The 23,888-nt window shown below is 45.4% G+C and overlaps 1 protein-coding gene across 1 annotated transcript in view; it reads right to left on the bottom strand.

Annotated features, from left to right (window-relative positions):
• Nucleotides 1–22,701, bottom strand: part of LOC140728128 (E3 ubiquitin-protein ligase MARCHF4-like) — a 32,860-nt gene extending 10,159 nt beyond the window's left edge. Inside the window, exons 1-2 of the mRNA XM_073046345.1 lie at nt 21,325–22,701; nt 14,527–14,682 (exon numbers count right to left, since the gene is read on the bottom strand). Coding sequence (XP_072902446.1) covers nt 14,527–14,682; nt 21,325–21,711 — 543 coding nt within the window. The 5' untranslated portion in view covers nt 21,712–22,701. The remainder of the gene's footprint in view (nt 1–14,526; nt 14,683–21,324) is intronic.
• Between the last annotated feature and the right edge of the window lie 1,187 nt (nt 22,702–23,888).

Below are 23,888 nucleotides of genomic sequence, written 5' to 3'. Positions count from 1 at the left end.
GGGGCCTTACCTGCTCTATCATTCTGTCAGATGGTGACTAGTTCTGTAACTCAGCTCTACTTTCATGCCTGGTCCCTAATTTCCCCACTGTTCAAAATTTGACCTCAGCTTTGAATGCACCCAATAACCATCTGGGGCAGAGAATTCTAAAGATGTATAACCTTCACCCAGAAGTTCCTCCTTACCCTCAATCCTAAACATTCAGCCCTTATTAGAATCTGTACCAACTTTTCAGACACTCCCTTTGGGGAATCATCTTCTCAGCATCCACTACTCTCGGAGTCCAAACCAGTTGAAGGGCTTCAATCCGAAATATAGACTGTCCATTCCTGCTCCATAGATGCTTCCTGACCCGCTGAGTTCCTCCAGCAGATTTTGTTCCAGATTCCAGCGTCTGCAGCCTCTTGTGTCTCCAGATCTTCTGTGCCTCAGTGAGGCAGTTTCTCATCCTTCCCAACTCCAGCAGATACAGACCAGTTTTACTTAGTCTCCCTTCATCCTCAGCATCTATTAAATCTCAGCCGCAAGACAAGTACCTCATTCTTTAGTTCTCCAGCTGAGATCTCAGTGATATTCTGACAAAACTTATTCATTTTTATGCACTACTTTAATCCTTTTGCAATTAAACCCAATGTATTCATTTCACGATCTAATTGCTGGTGTATTTGCCATTTTACTTTCAATAAACCAGCTCTCTCTCATCCATTTGTACACCTTTAGAATTTTCTTCAAATTTTCCATCTTATATTCCATCTGCTGCCTCTGCATACTTAGTAGAGGTAGATTCAGTGTGCTAGAGCAATACAGCACTGAAACGGGCCATTCGGCCCATCTTGTCCATACTGAACCAGAGGCTGATCTAATCTAGTCCCTCACTGGGTAAATCTACAGCTGTTTGGTTTAGACTCTGTTGTGTAGGGAACTCTTCTGCTTTTAGTCACCTTCATTTCTCTACCATTTTCTCTGTAATGATACGAATTATGTCAATTTCCTTACTGTCGTTAGACCTTTGGTTGCCCTCCATTTCTTAAATTTTGTTTCTTTCACGGTGAAGTTGAAAATAAAATACTTATTTGGTGCTATAACTACTTTTCCCTAATGGCAATGTCTCCTCACGTTGCATCTATTTGAACATTCACCTTTGGCGTTTTTTTTCCTCTTTTTTTCATCGTCTTGCAAGATCATGCAAACAATTTTACACTTTTTGGTAACTTACCACAAACATCTTATTTTCTTCTCTTTGCAGTTTTTAGGTATTGGTTACTGCTTGTTTAAACTTTCTAAATCCTCCATGTTACTATTTTTGATAAACTATTAAGTTTCTTCCAATTGAATGATTGAAAGGCTGGCAGGAGGCAGAGTGGGAATAAAGGGGGCCTTTTCTGGTTGGCTGCTGGTGACTAGAGGCATTCCACGGGGGTCAGTATTGGGACTGCTTCTTTTTATATTATATGTCAACGATTTGGATGACAGAATTGATGGCTTTATGCCCAGGTTTTAGGGCGGTATGAAAACAGGTGGAAGGACAGGTAGTCTGCAGAAGGATTTAGACAGGTAAGGAGAAGGGGTAAAGAAGTGGCAGATGGAATATGGTATAGAGATGTCAGAAGCAGAATCAGGTTTAATATCACTGGCATTTGTTTTCTTTTGCAGCAGCAGTACATTGCGATAAATAATTAAAAATATATAAATTATAATAAGAAATATATATTAAAAATTAAATTGACAAAGTAGTGCAAAAAGAAACTAGTGTTCGTGGGTTCATTGTCCAGTCAGAAATCCGATAACGGAGGGGAAGAAGCTGGGTCTGAAATGCTGAGCATGTGCCTTCAGGCTCCTGTACCTCCACCTTGATGGTAGCAATGAGAAGAGGGCATGTCCTGGGTGACGGGGATCTTTAATGATGGATGCTGCCTTTTGAAGGTGTCCTCAGTGCTGGGGAGGCTAGTGCCCATGATGGAGCTGGCTGAGTTTACAACTTTCTGCAGGTTTTCCTTCCTGTGCAGTGGCCCCTCTTACCAGGTTCGAATGTTCTCCACAGTACAACTGTAGAAATTTGCTTGAGTCTTGGGTTGCATGCCAAGACTCCTCAAACTCTTAATGAAGTATAGCTGCTATCATGCCATCTTTGTAATTGCATCAATATGTTGGACCCAGGATCGATCTTCAGATATGTTGACACCCAGAACTTGAAATTACAGTACTCTCCCTTTCCACCGCTGATCCATTGATGGTGACTGGTGCGTCTTTCCTCAACTTCCTCTTCCTGAAGCCCACAATGCATTCATTGGTCTTACTGACGCTGGGTGCAATGTTGTTGCTGCAACACACTCACCCAGCTGATCTATCTCACTCCTTTATGCCTCTTTGCACCGTCTGAAATTCTGCCAACTATAGTTGTGTCATCAGTAAATGGTGTCTGAGCTATGCCTAGCCACACAGTCATGAGTATAGAGAGAGTAGAGTAGTGGACTACGCATACATCCTTGAGGTGTGCTAGTGTTGATTGTCAGCGAGGAGGAGATGTTATATCTGATCTGCACTGACTGGAGTCTCCCAGTGAGGAAGTCAAGGAGCCTTTTGCAGGGGGAGCTACAGAAGCCCAGGGATTGGAGCTGGATGATTAGAACCAAGGGTCTGATTGTTGAGCTGCAATCAATCAAGCCTGACCTAGGTATTGCTATTGTCTAGGTGATCTAAGGCTGAGTGGAGAGCCAATGAGACTGCATCCGCTGTAAACCTACTGTGGCAAAAGGCAAATTGCAGCAGCCCAAGTCCTTGCTTAGACAGTAGCTAACTTCGACCATGACCGACATCTCAAAGCACTTCATCATTGTAGATATGAGTGCAACTGGGTGGCAGTCATTGAGGCAGCTCACCCTGCTCTTCTTGGGCACTGGTATGATTGTTGACCTTTTTAAAGCAGGTGGGACTCTCCAACTGCAGTAGTGAGAGATTGAAGATGTCCTTGAACACTCCCACCGGTTGGTTGGCACAGGTTTTCAATGCCTTACCAGGTACACCATCAGAGTCAGAGGCCTTGCGAAGGTTCACTCCCTTGAAAGGTGTTCTGACATCGGTCTCCGAGACAGAGATCACAGGGTTTCCAGATGTTGCAGAGGTGTGGTTTTATCCCCCCTTGAAACGTGTGTAAAAGGCATTGAGCTCACCTGGGAGTGAAGCATCACAGCCATTCGTGCTATTAGGTTTCACCTCGTAGGATGTAATTATGACCAAAGAACCATAAGACTATAAAACATGGGAGTAAAATTAGGCCGCTTGTCCTATCGAGTCTGCTCAGCCATTCCATTCTGGCTGATTTATTATCCCTCTCAACCCCGTTCTCCTGCCACTCCATTGAGGTCTTTCAATATTCAAAATGTTCAATAAGATCCTCCCTCACTCTTCTAAACTCCAGCGAGTACAGGCCCAGACCATCATCTGTTAACCCTTTCACTCCTGTGAGCATTCTCGTGAACCGCCTCTGGACCCTCTCGAATGCCAGCATGTATTTTCTTAGATAAGGGGTCCAAAACTGCTCACAATACTCCAAGTGCAGTCTGACCAGTGCTTTATAAATCCTCAGCATTACATCCTTACTTTTATATTCTGATCCTCTCAAAATGAATGCTAACATTACATTTGCCTTCCTCACCACCGACTCAACCCGCAAGTTAACCTTCAGGGAATCCTGCATGAAAACTCCCAAGTCCCTTTGCACCTCTGATTTTTGAATTTTCTGCCCATTTAGAAAATAGTCTATGCCTTTATTCCTTCTGCCAAAATGCATGAAACATGCACTTCCCTGTACTGTATTCCATCTGCCACATCTTTGCCCATTTTCCCAATCTATCTAAGTCTTCCTGCAGCCTCCCTGCTTCCTCAACACTACCTGCCCCTCCAACTATCTTCGTTTTATCTGCAAACTTGAACAAAAAGCCATCAATTCCTCCATCTAAATCATTGACATATAATGGGAAAAGAAGCAGAATCCCTGTGGAACACCATTAATCATCAGTGGCCAACCAGAAAAGGCCCCTTTATTCCCACTCTCTGCGTCCTGGCAGTCAGCCAATCTTCTATCCATATTAGTACCCTTCCCATAATACCATGGGCTCTTATCTTGTTAAGTAGCCTCATGCTCAGCACCTTGACAAAGGTGTTCTGAAAATCTAAGTACACAACATCCATTTTGTCTATCCTGCTCATTATTTCCTCAAAGAACACCAACAGATTTGTCAGACAAAATTTCCACTTTGGAAAACCATGCTGACTTTGGCCTATAATTTCCTTTCTTCTGCATCCCTCCCTTTTGAAAGCATAGAGTGACAGTTATAATTTCCTTTCCTCCAGAACCATTCCAACGTTCATCTGATTCTGTCTCTAACTTCAATCGGAATTGGTTTCTCATTCTTAAAATAACCTTCCATTGGGTCGTATCTGAACTTCTTTATAAGTTCTGGATCACTGGCCTTGAATGCAATAGACCTAGCCCTCAGCAGACTAAAAAATCTGCTGGTTCACCCATGGCATTGGATTTGGGTATGTCTGGTGTGTTCACGAAGGCACACTCTCATCGACAGAGACCTTGATGAAGTTGGTGACAACTGTGGTGTGTTCGAAGACGAGTCCCTAAATATTGTCCAGTGTACCGACTCAAAGCAGTCTTGTAGCACTCCTCCACCTCCCCTGACCATACCTTCTCAGTCCATAACAGTGGACTTTAGTCTCTGCCTGTACGCTGGGAGTAGAAATACAGACAGGTGATCGGACTTTCCAAAGTGTGGAATGGCACGGTAAGTGTTCTAGACAGTGGTATAGCAGTGGTCAAGTACATTGGCTCCTTTGCTTCCACAGGTGATATGTTGATGGTAGTTGATCCGAGACTTCCTCAAAGCCTTTGCAATGATGGGGAAGACGTCTGTGCGTGGTTTTTCATAACTGCTGATCATGGTGCTCAGTTCTTCCAATGCCTGCATGAAGTTACCCTGAGGTGAGGCACCCACCACTATCAGGATGATGATAGAAACCTCCCTCAGCAGATTAAATGGATCACCTTTGACCACAAGATGTTCCAGGTCGGGTGAGCAGGATTGAGACAGAATTGCCATGTCTCTGCACCATGATAAGTTAATCATAATGCATACTCCACCTCCTCGACCTTTAAAAGACTTGAGCTGTCTTGTCTTTATGGTGAATGGTGAAACCATCGGGCTGCAGCGCTGTGTCAGAAATGATGGAAGTGAGCCACGTTTCTGTGAAGCTGAGCACACAACAGTTCCTGATGTCCCGCTGGTTCTGCAATCTTGCTGTGAGGTCTTCAGTTTTATTTTCCAGAGACTGTACATTCACCAGCAGGACAGTTTGGAGTAGAATTCTAAAGCCTCTGTGTTTCAGTGGTATTTGCAGACTAGTACACGGTCCCCACTTCTGTATTTTAACGGGGAATCGCAATCACAACCTGAGAGTGTCAGCCAGGTTCCGGCAACATTGCTAGATTTTTTAAACATCTCAAAGTGACGTTGCTTTCTGAAGTACCCATGGTTGTGTCTTAAATGGGAATATTTGATGATTCCCATTGGAGTTGTACATAATGGGTCACCACTTATCAGCACCATCCTGATGAAATGTATGATCATACACTTTAGTAGAAGGAATAAAGATGTAGACTGTTTTCTAAGTAGGAAGGAAATTCAGAAATCAGAGGTGCAAAGGGACATGGAAGTCCTTGTGCAGGATTCCCTAAAGGTTAATTTGCAGTTTGAGTAAGTGGTAATAATGGCAACATTCATTTCCAAAGGACTGGAATATATAAACCAGGATGTAATGCTGAGGCTTTATAAGGTATTGGTCAGACCACACTTAGAATATTACGAGCAGTTTTGGGACTTTTATTTAAGAAAAGATGTGCTGGCATTGAAGGGGTTCTACAGGAAGTTTACAAGAATGATTCTGGGAATGAAATGGGTTAATGTATGAGGAACATTTGATGGCTCTGGGCCTATACTCACTGGAGTTTATGAGAATGATGGGAGATCTCAAAGAAACCTATCGAATATTGAAAGGCCTAGATAGAATGGATGTGAAGAGAATGTTTCCTATAGCGGGGGGAATCTAGGGCCAGAGGGAACAGCCTCAGAATAGAGGGATGTCCATTCAGAACAGAGCTGAGGAGGAATGCTTTTATCCAGTGGGTTGTGAGTCTGTGGAATTCAATCCACAGATGGCTGTGGAGGCCAAGTCATTGGGTATATTTAAAGTAAGGTTCATAGGTTCCTGATCAAAGGTTACGTGGAGAAATGAGGAGAATCAGGTTGAGATCGAATGGTGGGCAAGACTCAATGGGCTGAATGGCCTAATGCTGCCCCTATGACTCATCATCTAATTCTGTTCAACATTGCCTGTCTAATATACACGAGAGAAAACAGGTATAAACGTTTAAATTGCGAGATTAGCTTTACTGGGCTGACAAAATGTTTTATCAAAAAAAGAATGGGTAACAGCTACTTGAAGGTAACGTGTAAGAACAGTAAGGATCATTCATCGAGTCAGAGTCATATTGTAATACAGGACAGGAACAGGACCTTCCGCCCATGCTGATTAAGTTCTTGCCTATAGTATATTTGTCCCATTTGCAAACATTTGGTCCATATCTGTCTAAATTTTCCCTATCTATGTTCCAGTCTGTTTTTGTCTGCCCCGTACCCTAACCTGTCTTTGTCTGCCCCATATCCTAACCTGCCCCTGTCTGCCCCATATCCTAACCCGTCTTTGTCTGTCCCTGTATCCTAACCTGCCCCTGTCTGCCCCGTATCCTAACCTGTCTTTGTCTGTCCCTGTATCCTAACCTGCCCTTGTCTGCCCCATATACTAACCTGCCCCTGTCTGTCCCGTACCCTAATCTGCCCCTGTCTGTCCCGTACCCTAACCTGCCCCTGTCTGCACTGTATTCTAACCTGCCCCTGTCTGCCCTGTATTCTAACCTGCCCCTGTCTGTCCCGTATTCTAACCTGCCCCTGTCTGCCCCATATCCTAACCTGTCTTTGTCTGTCCCTGTATACTAACCTGCCCCTGTCTGTCCCGTACCCTAACCTGCCCCTGTCTGTCCCGTATTCTAACCTGCCCCTGTCTGCCCTGTATTCTAACCTGCCCCTGTCTGTCCCGTATTCTAACCTGCCCCTGTCTGCCCTGTATTCTAACCTGCCCCTGTCTGTCCCTGTATCCTAACCTGCCCCTGTCTGTCCCGTATCCTAACCTGCCCCTGTCTGTCCCTGTATCCTAACCTGCCCCTGTCTGTCCCGTATTCTAACCTGCCCCTGTCTGTCCCGTATCCTAACCTGCCCCTGTCTGTCCCTGTATCCTAACCTGCCCCTGTCTGTCCCTGTATCTTAACCTGCCCCTGTCTGTCCCGTATTCTAACCTGCCCCTGTCTGTCCCGTATCCTAACCTGCCCCTGTCTGTCCCTGTATCCTAACCTGCCCCTGTCTGTCCCGTATTCTAACCTGCCCGTCTGTCCTGTATTCTAACATGCCCCTGTCTGTCCCGTATCCTAACCTGCCCCTGTCTGTCCCGTATACTAACCTGCCCCTGTCTGTCCCGTATTCTAACCTGCCCCTGTCTGCCCTGTATCCTAACCTGCCCCTGTCAGCCTTGTATCCTAACCTGTCTTTGTCTGTCCCTGTATTCTAACCTGCCCCTGTCTGCCCCGTATTCTAACCTGCCCCTGTCAGCCTTGTATCCTAACCTGCCCCTGTCTGTCCCATATTCTAACCTGCCCCTGTCTGTCCCTGTATCCTAACCTGCCCCTGTCTGTCCCGTATTCTAACCTGCCCCTGTCTGTCCCGTATTCTAACATGCCCCTGTCTGTCCCGTATCCTAACCTGCCCCTGTCTGTCCCATATCCTAACCTGCCCCTGTCTGTCCCGTATTCTAACCTGCCCCTGTCTGTCCCGTATCCTAACCTGCCCCTGTCTGTCCCGTATTCTAACCTGCCCCTGTCTGTCCCGTATTCTAACCTGCCCCTGTCTGTCCCGTATCCTAACCTGCCCCTGTCTGCCCTGTATCCTAACCCGCCCCTGTCTGCCCCGTATTCTAACCTGCCCCTGTCTGTCCCGTATTCTAACCTGCCCCTGTCTGCCCTGTATCCTAACCTGCCCCTGTCAGCCTTGTATCCTAACCTGTCTTTGTCTGTCCCTGTATCCTAACCTGCCCTTGTCTGCCCCATATCCTAACCTGCCCCTGTCAGCCTTGTATCCTAACCTGTCTTTGTCTGTCCCTGTATCCTAACCTGCCCTTGTCTGCCCCATATCCTAACCTGCCCCTGTCAGCCTTGTATCCTAACCTGTCTTTGTCTGTCCCGTATTCTAACCTGCCCCTGTCTGTCCCGTATCCTAACCTGCCCCTGTCTGTCCCTGTATCCTAACCTGCCCCTGTCTGTCCCGTATTCTAACCTGCCCCTGTCTGTCCCGCATCCTAACCTGCCCCTGTCTGTCCCGTATTCTAACCTGCCCCTGTCTGTCCCGTATCCTAACCTGCCCCTGTCTGTCCCTGTATCCTAACCTGCCCCTGTCTGTCCCGTATTCTAACCTGCCCCTGTCTGTCCCGTATCCTAACCTGCCCCTGTCTGTCCCGTATTCTAACCTGCCCCTGTCTGTCCCGTATTCTAACCTGCCCCTGTCTGCCCCGTATTCTAACCTGCCCCTGTCTGTCCCGTATTCTAACCTGCCCCTGTCTGCCCTGTATCCTAACCTGCCTTTGCCTGCTCTGCACACGGACTAACGATTTATCCTCCGCCTTACTCTCCCCACCTGCTGCTTTGGTAAATGCTTCACAGTCCTTGAGCCAATTTAGCTTAAACCTTCCAAGGATATTGATCTCTCTCTAGCTTAGATGCAACATTTCCTCATCACTGTAAAACACATAGTCAATTTTATATCTTTGTAAGTTCCCTAATCACCCCTTTTTTCATTTTGATCTCAATCATTAAAGCAAGGGAGTGAGTCACAGGGAGTCCAACAGCAATCAGCCTTCCAGAATCTGATTTAATATCACTGGTAAATATCATGAAATTTGTTCTGCAGCAGTACAGTGCAACACATAAAAATATAAATTACAATAAAACAAAAAGAAATATAAATTAAATTAAATAACTAGTGCAAAGAGAGACCAAAAAGTAATGAGGGGGTGTTAACGGATTGGTTCATTGTGCATTCAGGAATCTGATAGCAGAGGGGAAGAATCTGTTCCTGAGACATTGACTGTGAGTCTTCAGGCCGATGTACCCCCTCCTTGACAGAAGCAATAAGATGAGGGCATGTCCTGGGTGCTAACTTTGCCTTTTGAAGATGTCCTTGATGCTGGGGAGGCCAGTGCTCATGATGGACTGGCTAAATCGGCAACTTTCTGCAGCTTTTATGACTGCAGTCCAGTCATAGGAACATCCGTTCACTAGTACTCTGCTTTCTGCTGTGAGCACTTTTGAATTTGACCTCAAACATTCTGCCCTTCTTGTTGTAGCTCAGAACATTCCATCTGGCTAATCACATGTGATCTTCCCTTAACTAAATAATATTGTCTCATTAAGACCTTAGCATGGACTAGATGGGCTGAAGGGCATTTCCTGCGCTCTATGACTCTATTCATTTTGGATCATCGTATCATGTTACGAAAACAGATCTTCTAATTCACCACTCAATGCCTGCCATCAAGTATTGATCTACAGTAACCCTATATTATAGTGTTCAAAGCCAGAGGGCTTAAACTGGTGAATTAGTTTATTATTGTCACATGTACTGAGATTCAGTCCGTACAGATCAAATCATTACCCAGTGATTGAGGGAGTACAAGGTAAAACAATAAAAAAGTGCAGAATAAAAGGCTACAGTTACAGGGAAAGGATCGTGTAGGTAGACAATAAAATGCAAAATCACAACAAGGCAGATGGTGAGGTCAAGAGTCGATCTAGCAAAATATTCAATGGTCCAACAGTGGGATAAAATTGCCCTTGAGCCCGGTGCTATGTGCTTTCGGGTTTTTGTATCTTATGCCCATTGAGGGTGGTGGAAGAGAGAATGCCGTGGAGGTGTTGCTGTCTATCCTTACTGATTTTGGCCTGGGAGATCAGAAAATCAAGAATGCAGTTGCAAAGGGACTTCAACTGCTCATCTGAGGACTTACTAAATGTATTGAGCAGTCCTGCCCTTTTTAATGCCTCCAAGCTAAATGCAGTAGGTAATTTTTCAAATAATAAAGGAATCAAATAATCTAGAGTAACTACGGGAAGGTAGTTCCAAGGTGAAGATAATCTATGATTTTACTGAATGCAGGAATGACCTTCTAATAATCATGTTTGTTGTCATTATAGTATTGTTTCTTTTTATGAAATAGTTTGCATATGTAGTTACTGTACATATTTAATTTTATCTTTTTTTACCATTTTTCTTTGCACTGTTTACTGATGCAATACTACCATTAAATGCTTCTCTTAATATTTCCTCTGCTGTCTTTACTCAAACGCTACTTGGCTCTGTTCTTTCACCCTTCCTTTTTTCCAACCCTGCTACCACCTCCTTCACTACTTTCAGTTCCTCTAACTCATCAGGACCAGTCCCACTCTGGATTAGTGCTGAACGACTCCACAGAAGAGTTCCTTTCCGTCTATCCAGGGATTAATAACTCACTGTGACTCTCTAAACACAAGAGATTCTGCAGATGCAGGACATCCATCCCAACACACACAAAACGCTGGAGGAATTCAGCAGGTCAGGCAGCGTCATTGGGATGATTTGGGGCCAAGACCCTTCATCAGGTCTTGCACTGTAACCCCTCTGGTCTGCTCAAATCTTTCCCACTTTCTGGTGGTTCAGGTGACAATCCCAGCTGAATCCCATCACTCAAACAGACAGACAGTAAAATCTCCATGAAACAATAGATCAGGTTGTTCATGTGGATCAGAGCCAGGCTGATTGCAGAAAGCTCACAGGAGAAGTGAAAATGCAAACAAGGGAACAGAGAATATAACACTGGCAACAAAACATAATGGGGAGTGCAGACTTGCAAACAGGAAAAAGATTCTGAAAGGAGAGAGGGGGGCCAATCAGAGACAAAAAGCAAACAGCTTCACTGGGGCAGAAGCGCTGCTGAGGTTCCAGATAAATTGATTACACAGTCTTTACTAAGGAAGAAAATACTGCTCCTACAGAGTTAGCAGTGTCTTGGTTAAGTGCCGATACTCATCAAGGAAAATGTCACGGCAGGAGAGAACGGAGAGCTCAGCTACTGAGACTATATGGGTGGAACTGAGGAATAAGAAAGCAATGAGCACATGTAAAGGATTATATTCTAGACCACCCAACCGTCCAAGAGGAGCAGATCTATAGAGAGATCGCAGACTGTTGCGACAAGGTTGTGATAATGGGTGATTTAACTTTCCAGATATTGACTGGGACTTCCATGCTGTAAAAGGACTAGATAGGATAGAGTTTTTTTAAATGTGTCCAGGAAAGTTCCCTTAATCAGTACACAGAGGTCCCAACTAGAGAGAGTGTGATACTCAATCTCCCATTAGGGAATGAGACAGGGCAGGTGACAGAAGTTTATGCAGGGGAACACTTTGCATCCAGTGATCATAATGCCATTGGTTTCAAGATAATTATGGAAAAGGATGGGTCTGGCCCTCAGGTTGAGATTCTAAGTTGGAGAAAGGCCAATTTTGATGGTATCAGAAAGGATCTGGCAAGTGAAGATTGGGACAGATTGCTTTCCTTGCTTGGAAAGTGGGAGGACTTCAAAAGTGATATATTGTGAGTACAGAGTTTGTATATTGCTGTTAGAATGAAAAGCAAGGATAACAGATTTAGGAAACCCTGGTTTTCGAGAGATATTGAGGCCCTTGTTAAGGAGGAGAAGGAGGAGCATACAGGAAAGCTGTCAATAAGATCGAAGAGTACAGAGAAAATTTGCAAGGATGTTGCTGGGACTTGAGGACCTGAGTTATAGGAATAGGTTCAATAGATTAGGCATTATGCCCTGGAGCATAGGAGAATGAGCGGAGATTTGATAGAGATATATAAAATTATTAAGGGTAAATGCAAACAGGCTTTTTCCACTGTATTTCAGTGAGGCTAGAACCAGACGTCAGACATTAAGGGTGAAAGGGAATCTGAAGGTGGTGAGAGCGTGGAGCGAGCTGCCAGTGGAAGAGGTGGATGTGGGTTCGATGCTACATTTAAGAGAAGTGTGGATGGAAGGGGTATGAAGGGCTGGTGTATTTTAGGGACAGATGCTTCCCGTCCACTATCAGATTTCTGAACAGTGAATGCAAAATGAACAAACACATAAAACAACTTCAGAACTTTTGCTCTCATTTTGCATGACTTATTTAATTTAATTAAGTATATGCATGTATGGGTTTCAATGAAATCCTCCCCACCCCCATTCTTCTAAAACTCAGTGAGTACAATCAAACACCTACCATGTGTTAATCCTTTCATTCCCACACTCTTTCTCGCGGACCTGCTACTTGGATCCTCTCCAATGCCAGCACATCTTTTCTTAGATAAGGAGCCCAAAACTGCTCACATTACTCCAAGGGCCATCTGACCAATGCCTTATAAAGCCCCAACATCATATCTTTGCTTTTAGATTCTAGTCCTCTGGAAATGTTCAAAAAAGGGTTCAAAGGTTCATTTATTATCAAAGTATACAATTCCAAAACTCTTCTCCAGATAACCATGAAACCATGAAAGAAAAGAATGACAGCAAGGTCATCAACCCCAAATCCCTCCTCCCACACGAAAAAATGAGAAAGATCAGGTGAAAAAAACACAGTATAGTATAGTCCAAGTCCATATCCAAAATGTAGAAAACCTGGGACATTGTCCGGCAGAGCGGCAGCCTCTCCCCTTTCTGGCAACAGACCGACCCCCCAGTGATCAAAAGGCAGTCTGCCCTCTCCAGCAGCAGAGCGATCCCCCAGAGATCCAAAGGCAGTCTCTCCCCTCTGTAGCATAGCGATCCCCCAGAGATCCAAAGGCAGTCTCTCCTCTCCAGCAGCAGAGCGATCAAAAGGCAGTCTCTCCTCTCCGACCAGTGATCAAAAGGCAGGCAGCCAGTGCTCACCTTCCACATTCGCCTCAGTGTTTCAATCTTCTTTGTGATTTTAATCGGCGAACAATGGAAGCTTTAATTGGCGAGATGGAGTCGAACATCGGCTCACACCCCGTCCTGCGACCTGCTCGTCACGAGGTTCGAGCACACTGCCTTTGCCTCCTGGAATCTGCAGAGCACTAAAACACCCAAACGATCTCCAAACTGCAAATCAGAAGCTCCAACAGTTCCAGAATCACATTCACAACAAAAAACAAATGTAAAAAAAAAACATTTTAAAAGTGAAATATATGGTTTCATGATCTATCCAGAAGATGTCGACCGAAACAGCGTTGTACACAGGTGCCATTTTGACCAAAAATAAATGCTAATGTTCATTGGCCTTTCTTACCACCAACTCAACCTGCAAGTTAACCTTTAGGGAGTCTTGTATGAGGACTCCCAAGTCTCTCTGCACCTCTGAATTTTGACTTTTCTCCCTGTTTAGAAAATAGTGCATGCCTTTATTTGTTCTACCAAAGTGCATGACTCTACACTTCCCTACACTACATTCCATCTACCACTTCTTTGCCAATTCTCCTAATCTGTCTAAGTCATTCTGCAGGCCTTTTGCTTCCTCAAGACTACCTACCCCTCCACCTATCGTTGTATTGTCCACAAACTTGGCCACAAAGCAAGTGCCTCTCTAAGAGTTTTATAAATGCCATCCCTAACACCTCTAACACCATCCCTGGCAGGGTGTTCCACACACCCACCATTCTGTCTGTAAAAACTTACCTCTGAGGTCCCCCCTCCCATACTTTCCTCCAATTATTACCACTCATAGTAGCTATTTCTGCCCTGGGGAGAAACTCTGGCAATCCACTCTATCTCTGCCCTCTCAACATCAGATACACCTCTATCAAGTCATCACTCATCCTCTTTCACTCCAAAGGGAAAATCCCAAGCTCGCTCCATCCACGCTCATAAAGCATGCTCTCTAATCCTGGTAAATCTCCTCTGCACCCTCTCTAAAGCCTCTGCATGCTTCCTATAATGAGGTGACCAGAAGTGAACGCGATGCTCCAAGTGTGGACTAACAAGGGTTTTATAGAGTACAACATTATCGCACATGTTTTGATTTTTATTTTGCCCAGTAACCTGCACTAAGGGACAAGTCACAGTGGCCAATTAACCCTTTTTTGGATGTGGGAAGAAATTTGAGCACGTGGACGAAACCCACTTGGTCACAGAAAGGTCATGACAGCGCCGGAGGTCAGAATCGAACCAGATCTCTGGAGGCGTGAGGCGGCAGCACTATCCACTGCCATCCCGCCTATTAAAGGGGCACTCAGAGTTCCTTGTGCTCATCTGAGAAAGTCAGGGATTTTGTGGAAAAGGGGGAAAATAAAAGCAAATTACAATAAAGATGTCCGTTACCTGGAGAGGGTTCTTGGCACTGATGGCGATGACGTGGTATTTATAGTAACATAACTCACAACTCCAGGATCCTCTCTCACTTATCCATTTTATTAGGCACGGTTGGTGTGTACAGCGCACAGAACCAGCACAGCGACATGGGCTCAGCAGGTCTCCCTGTAAAGCAAGACACACAATGGTGGTGAAACTATGGGACGGCAATGGAGAGCATGACAATATCACCAGCTTAACAGAGGCACACATCACCTTTTCATCACTGCAGAGTTTACTCCCCTTTCCCATTCACTTCGATTTCACCAGTGGCCCTTCATTTGGTAAAATGCTCTCTCAGTGCTGAGGACATTGACTCAAATCTTAGAGCAATGAACACTATAGCTCAGTATGGCCACTTGGATAACAATGCTGTGTCAACCTTTTATCCTATTCTAAGATCAATCCAACCCTTCCCTCCCACATAGCCCTCCATTTTTCTATCATCCATGTGCCTATCTCAGAGTGTCTTAATGCCCCCAATGTATCTGCCCTACCACCACTTCTAGAAGGGCATTCCATGCACCAACCATTCTTCGTGTAAAAAAAACTTAAATCTGACATCCTCCCTACATTTTCCTCCAATCACCTTAAAATTATGTTTCCTCATATTAGCCATTTCTACCCTGGGAAAAGTCTCTGGCTGTCCACTCAATCTATGCCTCATCAAGTTGCCTCTCATCCTCCTTCACTCTAAAGAGAAATGCCCTAACTCACTCAACCTATCCTACAGACATGCTCTCTAATCCAGGCAGCATCCTGCTATATGTCCTCCACACCCTCTCTAAAGCTTCCACATCCTTCCTGTAATACGTGCCTCTGTAAAATAGCTCTTTTATTAACAATTTGTGCAAGTCATCACTGACCTCAAGGGATACATCTCACAGTGCTGATGAAATGATTAGCAGGTAGGTCACTGCTAACTGGCCTTTGACAGTAATGTTGATGCCATCTTCCTTCACAATTAAATGAAGTCTAATGGGGTAAAAATGTGTCTGGTTGGTCACGACGTGTTTTATCCCATCATCGTAGCCTATAGTTGACATCCATTTTAGTGGAATCATCAGAAGTATTTGAAAGGCTGCGTGTAACTTGAAAACACAAACAAGAGAAAATCTGCAGTTACCGAAAATCAAGGTAACACACACAAAATGCGGGAAGAATTCAGCAGGCCAGGCAGCATCTGTGGAAAACAGTACACAGTCAACATTTCAGGACTGGATGAAGAGTCTCGGCCTGAAACATCGACTCTTTCCATGGACGCTGCCTGGCCGGCTCAATCCCTCCAGCATTGTGTGTGTGTTACTGTGTAACTTGGTAATTTTGTTTTAGTGGGTGAAGTCTTAAATGAACACTGCATGGTTTAAGGTACAGATAACCTGTAAATAGCTGCAAGAAAATGAATCTTAAGGTAGTATATGCTGGCATGTGTTTTGATAGTAAATTTAATCTGATTTTGACTTTGGACATCAAGAATGTGGAATATGAGTTTACGGAAAGTCATGTAAATGAATAATGCCTTTGGAGATGGAGGACATTGCTGGGGTTGATGTGTTAGTTGTGGAGGCTGATGGGGTGGTCGATAAGGACAAGAGGCACCCTATCATTATTAAGGTGGTGGGACGATGGGGTGTGCGCGAACGTATGGGAAATGGAGGAGATGAGGGAGAGGGCAGCATCAATAGGGGATGAAGGGAAACCCCATTCTTCCAAGGAGGAGGACATTCCTGATGTCCTGGACAGAAAAGCTGCATCTTGGAAACAGATGTGGCAGAGATGAAGGATCTGAGAAAAGGGAATAGCATTTTTATAGGAGATAGGGTGGAAAATAGCCATGGGAATCGGTCGTTTTATAAAAGATGTCGGCCGACAGTTTATCACCAGAGATGGAGGCAGAGAGAGGGAGGTGTCGGAGATGGACGAAGTGAATTTAAGGGCAGGGTGGAAGTTGGAGGCAAAGTTGATGAAACTGACGAGCTCAGCTTTGGTGCATGAAGCAGCACCAAAGCAGTCGTCAATATAGTGGAGGAAGTGTGAGGAATCGTTACCGGGGAAGACTTGGAACATTGACTGTTCTATGTAGCCAACAAAAAACCTGGCATATCTGGAGTCCATGCAGGTGCTCATGGCTACCCCTGGAGTCTGGAGAAAGTGGGAGGAGACAAAGGAAAAATTGTTGAGGGTGAGGACCAGTTCTGCCAGATGGAGGAGGGTGGTGGTGGAGGGCATCTGGTTAATTCTTTTATTGAGAAAGAAGCAGAGATTTTTGAGGCCTTCTCAATGGGAGATCGAAGTGTATAGGGACTGAACATTCCTGGTGAAAATGAGGTGGTCAGGGCCAGGGAACTGTAAGTTAGTGAGGAGGTTAAGGGCATAAGAAGTGTCACAGATGTAGGTGGGAAGGGACTGAACCAAAAATGGAATTGAGATATGAGGGCACGATTTCAGTGAGGCAGGAGCAGAGACAATGGGCCTACCTGGACGGTCCAGATTGTGGATCTTGGGTAGGAGATAGAAGCGAGCAGTATAGGGTAAGGGAACTATGAGTTTGGTGGCAGTGGATGGGAGTTCTCCATAGTTGATGAGGTCAGTGATGGTGTCGGAGACAGTTTTCTGATGGTCCAGAGAGTGGTCATCTTCAAGGGGCAGGTATGATGAGGTGTCTGAGAGCTGCCACCTGGCCTTAGCAAGGTAGGGGTCAGTCAGCCACACTACAACAGCAACCCCTTTGTCTGCGGGTTTGACGCTGAGGTTGGGATCGGTGCAGAGAGAGTGGCTGGCAGTGCATTCAGAGGGAGTAAAGTTCGAGGAGGAGAGAGGAGTACTGAAGTCAAGATAGTTGATGTCTTGTTGGTAATTTGAAATGAAAAGATCCAGAGCAGGCAGAGAGCCAGAGCGGGGTGCCCAAGAAAAGGAGGAGGAGGGCTTGAGGCAGGAGAAGGGGTCACCAGGGTGGTGTGTGGAATTCTTGTCAAAGAAGTGGGCTCGGAGATAGAGGTGCTGGAAGAAGAACTCGGTGTCGTGTCGGGCGCAGAACTCACTGAAATGCTGGCAAGGTGGGGGGCAACAGAAGAAGAGTTTAGTGTCGTGGCAGTACATACATAGAAAAGGTTTAGAAGGATACAGGGCATCCCTCTAAGGAGAAGAGAAGTCCTCCACAGGATGTCTGTCTGAACTAATCCCAATTTCCTGCATTATTTATTTATCTTTATAGAGCATGAAGCATGTCCTTCTGGTCCAGCGAGCCGCGCCACTCAGCATCCCACCTATTTAACCCTCACCTAATCACAGGACAATTTACAAGGATTAATTAACTTACAAACCGGTACATCTTTGGATTGTGGGAGAAAACCGGTGCACCCAGAGGAAACCCACACGTTCACAGGGAGGAAACTCCTTACAGGCGGCACTGGAATCGAACTCTGAACCCCAATGTCCTGAGCTGTAATTGCATCGCGCTTCCAACTATACCACTGTCATTAGTCAGACTCTTCCAAAACTCTTCATTCTTCATTTGTAGCATCTTCATGATTCCTTGTCCAAGTTGGTTTGGTTGTGTTCAATCCCTTTGACCAATGCATTTTTTCCTTGATTTTCTTCTTTTTCTTCTTGTCCCCTTCTTTCTTTTTATCTTCACCTGATCCTTCAATTTAATTCAATCTTCTATGCGGTGGTGTGCTGGGGCAATGGCATCAACATGGGTGATGTCAACAGGCTCAATAAACTGATTAGCAAGGCTGGCTCTGTTCTCAGAGTCAAACTGGACACACTGGAGGACCCTCTGGAAAATCCTGGCAATTCTGGACAATGTTTCTCACCCTCTGCACACTACCTTGGCTGAACAGGAGCACTTTTAGTAATAGACTAAGACAGCTGTGCTACTCCAAAGAGCGCTATATGAGGTCATTCTTAACCTCGGTCGTTCAGCTCTATAATGAGTCAACCTATAGCCAGGGAAGTGATGACCCCCTCCTGTTAGAGTTTTAATAACCTCTGTTTACAAGAGCTCTGTTTAAGCTCTGTTTACCACGCCTGGTTATTGGGCAATATTGTGCAATATTACCATCACCTTACCTGGATGGTGGGACTGTGCACCCATTACTGTATAATATTACGGTAATTCTTGACTACCATCTTTTCAGTGTGAACATGGAAATCTTGTAAATATTGTAATCTTTGACTTGTAAATCTTTTACATTTTATTTTTAAGGTAACATTTCTTTATTACGTCTAATAGTTATATATCTGTGCACTTGTAATGCTACTGTGACACTGTAATTTCCTTTGGCATCAATAAAGTATCTATCTATCCAACATTCTCAATTTTTGATTTGTCTTCATCTGAGGCATCATCCTCTTTCTTGTCTTCTTTCTCTTTTCGTACATCATCACTAATACGGGTATTTGCCTCATATCCCTCGAATCTATTTTCTACACATATAATCATCTGAATGTCATTTACATATTGTAACTATATTCACCTCTGCAGCTTGTTCCACACACCCTCTACCCTCTCTGTGAAAAGCTACCCCATTAAGTCTTTACTGTCATCGTAAAGCTCTGTCCTTCAGTTTTAGACTTGGGATAAAGACTGCAACCATCTACCTCATCTACTCCCCTCATAATTTTATATAACTCTACGAAGTCACGCCTCACCCTCCTATACTCCAGGGAAAGAACTCCCAGATTATCCAACTTCTCCTTACAACTCAGACCATCAGACCATAAATCCTAGGTGCAGAATTAGACCATTCTGACTGTCGAGTCTGGTCTGCCATTTCATAATGGCTGATGAATCATCCCTCTCAATCTTATTCTGCCTTCTCCCTGTAACCTTTGACACCCTCACTGATCAAGAACACGTCAACCTATGTCCTTGGGCTTATTTTCACTGGAGCCAAGGAGAGTCAAAATCAAAGTTCAAAGTAAATTTATTATCAAAGTACTTCTATGTTACCATATACAACCCTGAGATTCACTTTCTGTGGGCATTCACAGTAAATACAAAGAAACACAATAGAATCAATGAAAAACCACACACAAGATGGACAGACAAGCAATGCACAAAAGACAACAAATTATGCAAATGCAAAAGATAACAAATAATAAATAAATAAGCAATAAATCTCCTCAAACTTCTAACATAGAGCTGCCGGCTGCCTTATTTGTGATGCAATCAATGTGTCGGGCCCAGGATAGATTCCTTGAGATATTGACGCCTAAGAACTTGAAGCCACCTGCCCTTTTCACCATTGACCCCAATGAGGACTGTTGTGTGTTCTCCTGATTTCCCCTTTTGTGGGGAGAAGACACATGAACAGGGTTGAGAAAAAAAAATCAGCCATGATGGAATGGTGGAACACATTCAATGGGCTGAATGGCCCAATTCTACCTCTATCTAATGGAAATCTAAAGCACCCCCTCCTTCCAACTGACTCCTGCCTCTGCCGCACAACGATCTGCCAGATTCTCCAATTCCATCTTTCACCAGTGGGTGGCACTGTATTTAACCTAGAGATATTTTCCAAACTGATGTTTGTACTATGAAATGCAATGCCCTTTATGTTACCTTTTCAAAAAGAAACTCCACCAACTTACTCAAATAATAATCACCCTTAACAATTCTGTGCTGGCTCCCCTTTGTTAGTTCACACGGTTTAAATTTCCCATCGTCTCTGAATCCTGTTTCCACAATTCCATGCTTTTAATTTCTTTCCCAGCTCCTGATACTTTCCCAGAAACCTCAAACTTCTTCTTGAGTAAACACAAGAGATACTGCAGATGCTGAAAATTCAGAGCAACACACACAAAATGCTGGAGGGGAATAAACAACCTACATTTTTGGCCATAACAAAGGGTCTCGGCTCAAGAAGTTGACCTGTTAAGCTCCTCCAACATTTTGTGTGTGTTAGTTCTCTTCAAAGTTGGCCAGTCTCTTGACATTAAAGGGATAGGGAGTTATGAGGAGAAAGTGGGAACAGGATATTGAAATGGATGATCAGCCGTGATGGTATTCAGAAGTGGGACCCAAGGGGTCTACTGGTCCATACCCACCCTCATCTTCTACAGGTCACTGTGCCTCCCAACTGTTTTGTGCTTGAGATAGTTTTGTTTTGGGAAAAGGATGTTGACTGTATCTGGTTATTAATGATTGTCTAGGACCACAGGGCACAGCATCAGATTAGAGGGATGCCCATTTAGAGCAGAGATGAGGAATTTCTTTATCCAGAGGGTGGTGAATCTGCGGAATTCATTGCCACAGGCAACTATGGAGGCCAAGTCATTGGGTACATTTAAAGCAGAGGTTGATAGGTTCTTGAAGAGTCTGGGTGACAAAGTTTACAGGGAGAAGTCAGGAGAATGGGGTTGAGATGGATAATAAACCAGCCATGATAGAATGGCACAGCAGACTCGATGGGCTGAATGGCCTCATTCTGCTCCTAAGTCTTCTGTTGCAAACATTTGTTTCTGGTGTCTGTGGACATGGATTGATCTGTCTCTCACCATGAGTATCAGCTCTACCTAGAGTTGACCGATATCTTTTCAATGGGAAATGTGAAATGTGACTTAGGCACTGGCAACGTCCTCCTGAACTACTTCCAAGAAATGTTTAGAAGTAAACAATCCAAAGATATCAACAACTCAAACTTATTATCATTTCCAAGTCATCTCAGCCACGGGTGTGAACACTTCCTCAGCAGATAATGTATTGGAAGCAGAAGCGACGTGGATTGCTTTTCGAAGGTGGGAAGGGTAGTCACCACTCACCTGCTCGGGGCCTTGGAAACAGATCCGACACTGGGGGGACCTGCAGCCGCTGGCAATGCTACTGCTCAGGGATACCCTGTCTTCGGCTTTCCTTCGGAAATACTCCTCTTCCGCAGAACTCGCCAAAGCAGTGGCCTGATCATAGCTGCTGGACTCCTGCTCCTGACGGCGGTCCTCGGCCGGTGCCGAGCCGCCTGGCCTCCACTTGGTCTCTTTAACAGCCGGCGCGAGAGTGTTGTTGTTGGGCGGGAGTCCATGGGTGATCGGGTGTGAGATTTGGTCGTAGTTCATCGCAGGAGGCGGAGGGGCAGGTCGCCGGAACGGCAAAACCTTCAAGTCACTAAACAACATGTGGCAGCGGCACTTCAGCCGGAGTTGGCGCAACATCTGTGTAATGTGACCCAACAATGAATAACGGAAGCAGCCCTGACCCGGGCTCCCGGGACAGTCGGATCCAAGCCAGGACCCTGGGACAACTAGATCTAAATCTGGATCCAACCCAGGATCTCGGGATAACCGGGTCCAACCTGGAACTCGAGAACGGGCGGGTCCAACCCGGAAATGTCCTGACCCAGATTGGTCCAAGTCCGAGCCCGTGATGCAGATCGATCCAAGCCGAAGCTCCTCCGACAGAGCGGTCGCACAGGGGGGATCCCGATGCAGAATTGTACTAGACCCGGGTGGTCCCGGTTGTGTGCGAACTGGGTCATTGGCCGAGCTCTCGGTGAATTTTCACGGCAGCACAGACGGAATCCATTCTGTTCCCGAGCCACAAAGACAGACGCTGATATTGAGCGAATTTGAGCAGTTGCGCCTGGTTAAGACCGATAAACGGGTTGTTGTGCTCAATGAACGGAGGCTGCGGCTCTGGACCCGAGCTGCCCGGGGCTGGCCCGGACTAGGCCCGGTTTGGGCCCGCTCCAAAGCTCAGTTTCTGTCGCAGCTCCACACCGTTCCTGGATCTGATTATCTGTACCCAGTATCTCCCGCCCAGCGCCGCTTCACATCGAGTCTCCGACCCACCAAGCGTTCTCCGATCCACTCCGACTCCAAGCTCTCCTTCCGAGTCTGATCCGGACTCGCTGGCGCTCCGGGAGAAATTCAGCACCAGAACGGCGGAGAGCTCCCGCCCGTCAGTTCCTTAAAGCGGCTCTCTGCTCTTTCTCACCAATCCCGCTTCTTAAAGCGGCTTCTCCTCAACCGAACAAACCGTCAGCGCAGCTGAGAAATTCCGGTGCCGATTCTCATCCCAGAAGCAATTGACAGAGCTTTAAGCGGGTGATGGTCAGGGTAAATAAGACCATAATAAACAGGAACAGGATTATACCATTCAGCCCATCGAGTCTGCTTCATTCTATCATGGCTGATTTTATTTATTTATTGAGATACGGCACGGAATAGGCCCTTCGTGCCGGATCATCCAGCGGTCCCCAATTTAACCCTAGCCCAATCACGGGACAATTTTCGATGTCTGTGGGGAAAGCTACACAGGGACGGGACAAACGCACAAACTCCTTAGAGGCAGGAGCAGGAACTGAAACCCTGTCACTGGTACTGTAAAGCATTGTGCTAACCACTACGCTACCGTGCCAACGTGGCTGATTGACTATCCCTCTCAAGCCCATTCTCCTACGTTCTACCTGTGAGCTTTGACAGCCTGACTAATCAAGAACCCCTCAAGATCTGCTTTAAGTATACTCAATGACCTGGCCTCTACAGCCATCTGCGGCAATGAATTCCACAGAGCCACTCCCACTGGCGAAATAAATTCCTCATCTCCGTGTCAAATGGACGTCCCTCTTTCCTGAGGTTGCGTCCTCTGGTCCTGAGAGTCCCCCAGTATAGGAAATATCCTCGCCATATCCACTCCACCTCGGCCTTTCAATATTCGATATGTTTTAATGAGAGCACTCCTCATTCTTCTAAACGTCAGTGACTACAGGCCTAGGGCCATCAAATGCTCCATATAAGTTAACCCTTTCGTTCCCAGAATCCCTTCCTCCGTTGGGAGACACAGAATTTTAAAAAAAGACTGTTATTCTGTGACTCCATAGAAATTCACCGAATTTCTTCTGAGTCTTGGAAAAAGTGGGCAGGACTGAAGAGACCATGAAAGTACCACAAAATGGAGGCTGCCAATTGGTTTAATACCAGTGCTGGGCCCCTGTATCCTGTCCCTAGACCTGATCAAGACATGACTTTCATTTCCAACTCCACCAGTTTCCAGATCCGGCTTCCTTGAGCGATGAGGCAGATTTGTTAGCTTTGGCGGACTGAATAGCCAAATTCTGCTCCTAAACTCAGTGGCCATTTTATTAGGTACCTCCTGAACCAGCCTGGCCATTCTCCTCTGACCTCTCTCATTAACAAGGTATTTTTGCCCACAAGACTGCCGCTCACTAATTTTTTTTGTTTTTCTCACCATTCTCTTTAGAGAGGGGAAGAGGAGTGGCAAAAAAGGACTTTGGGACTGAGGAGGGGTGTAAGATGACGGTGGAGTCATCTGTCATCTAGGTGGAGTTGGAAGACTGTGACACATGAATGATAGAGGATAAAGTAAAAAC

The sequence above is a fragment of the Hemitrygon akajei genome, chromosome 5 (assembly GCF_048418815.1).
Source record: "Hemitrygon akajei chromosome 5, sHemAka1.3, whole genome shotgun sequence".
Lineage (NCBI taxonomy): Eukaryota > Metazoa > Chordata > Chondrichthyes > Myliobatiformes > Dasyatidae > Hemitrygon > Hemitrygon akajei.
Note: the sequence above shows the minus strand (reverse complement) of the source record. Positions and strands in the feature narration are given on the sequence as shown.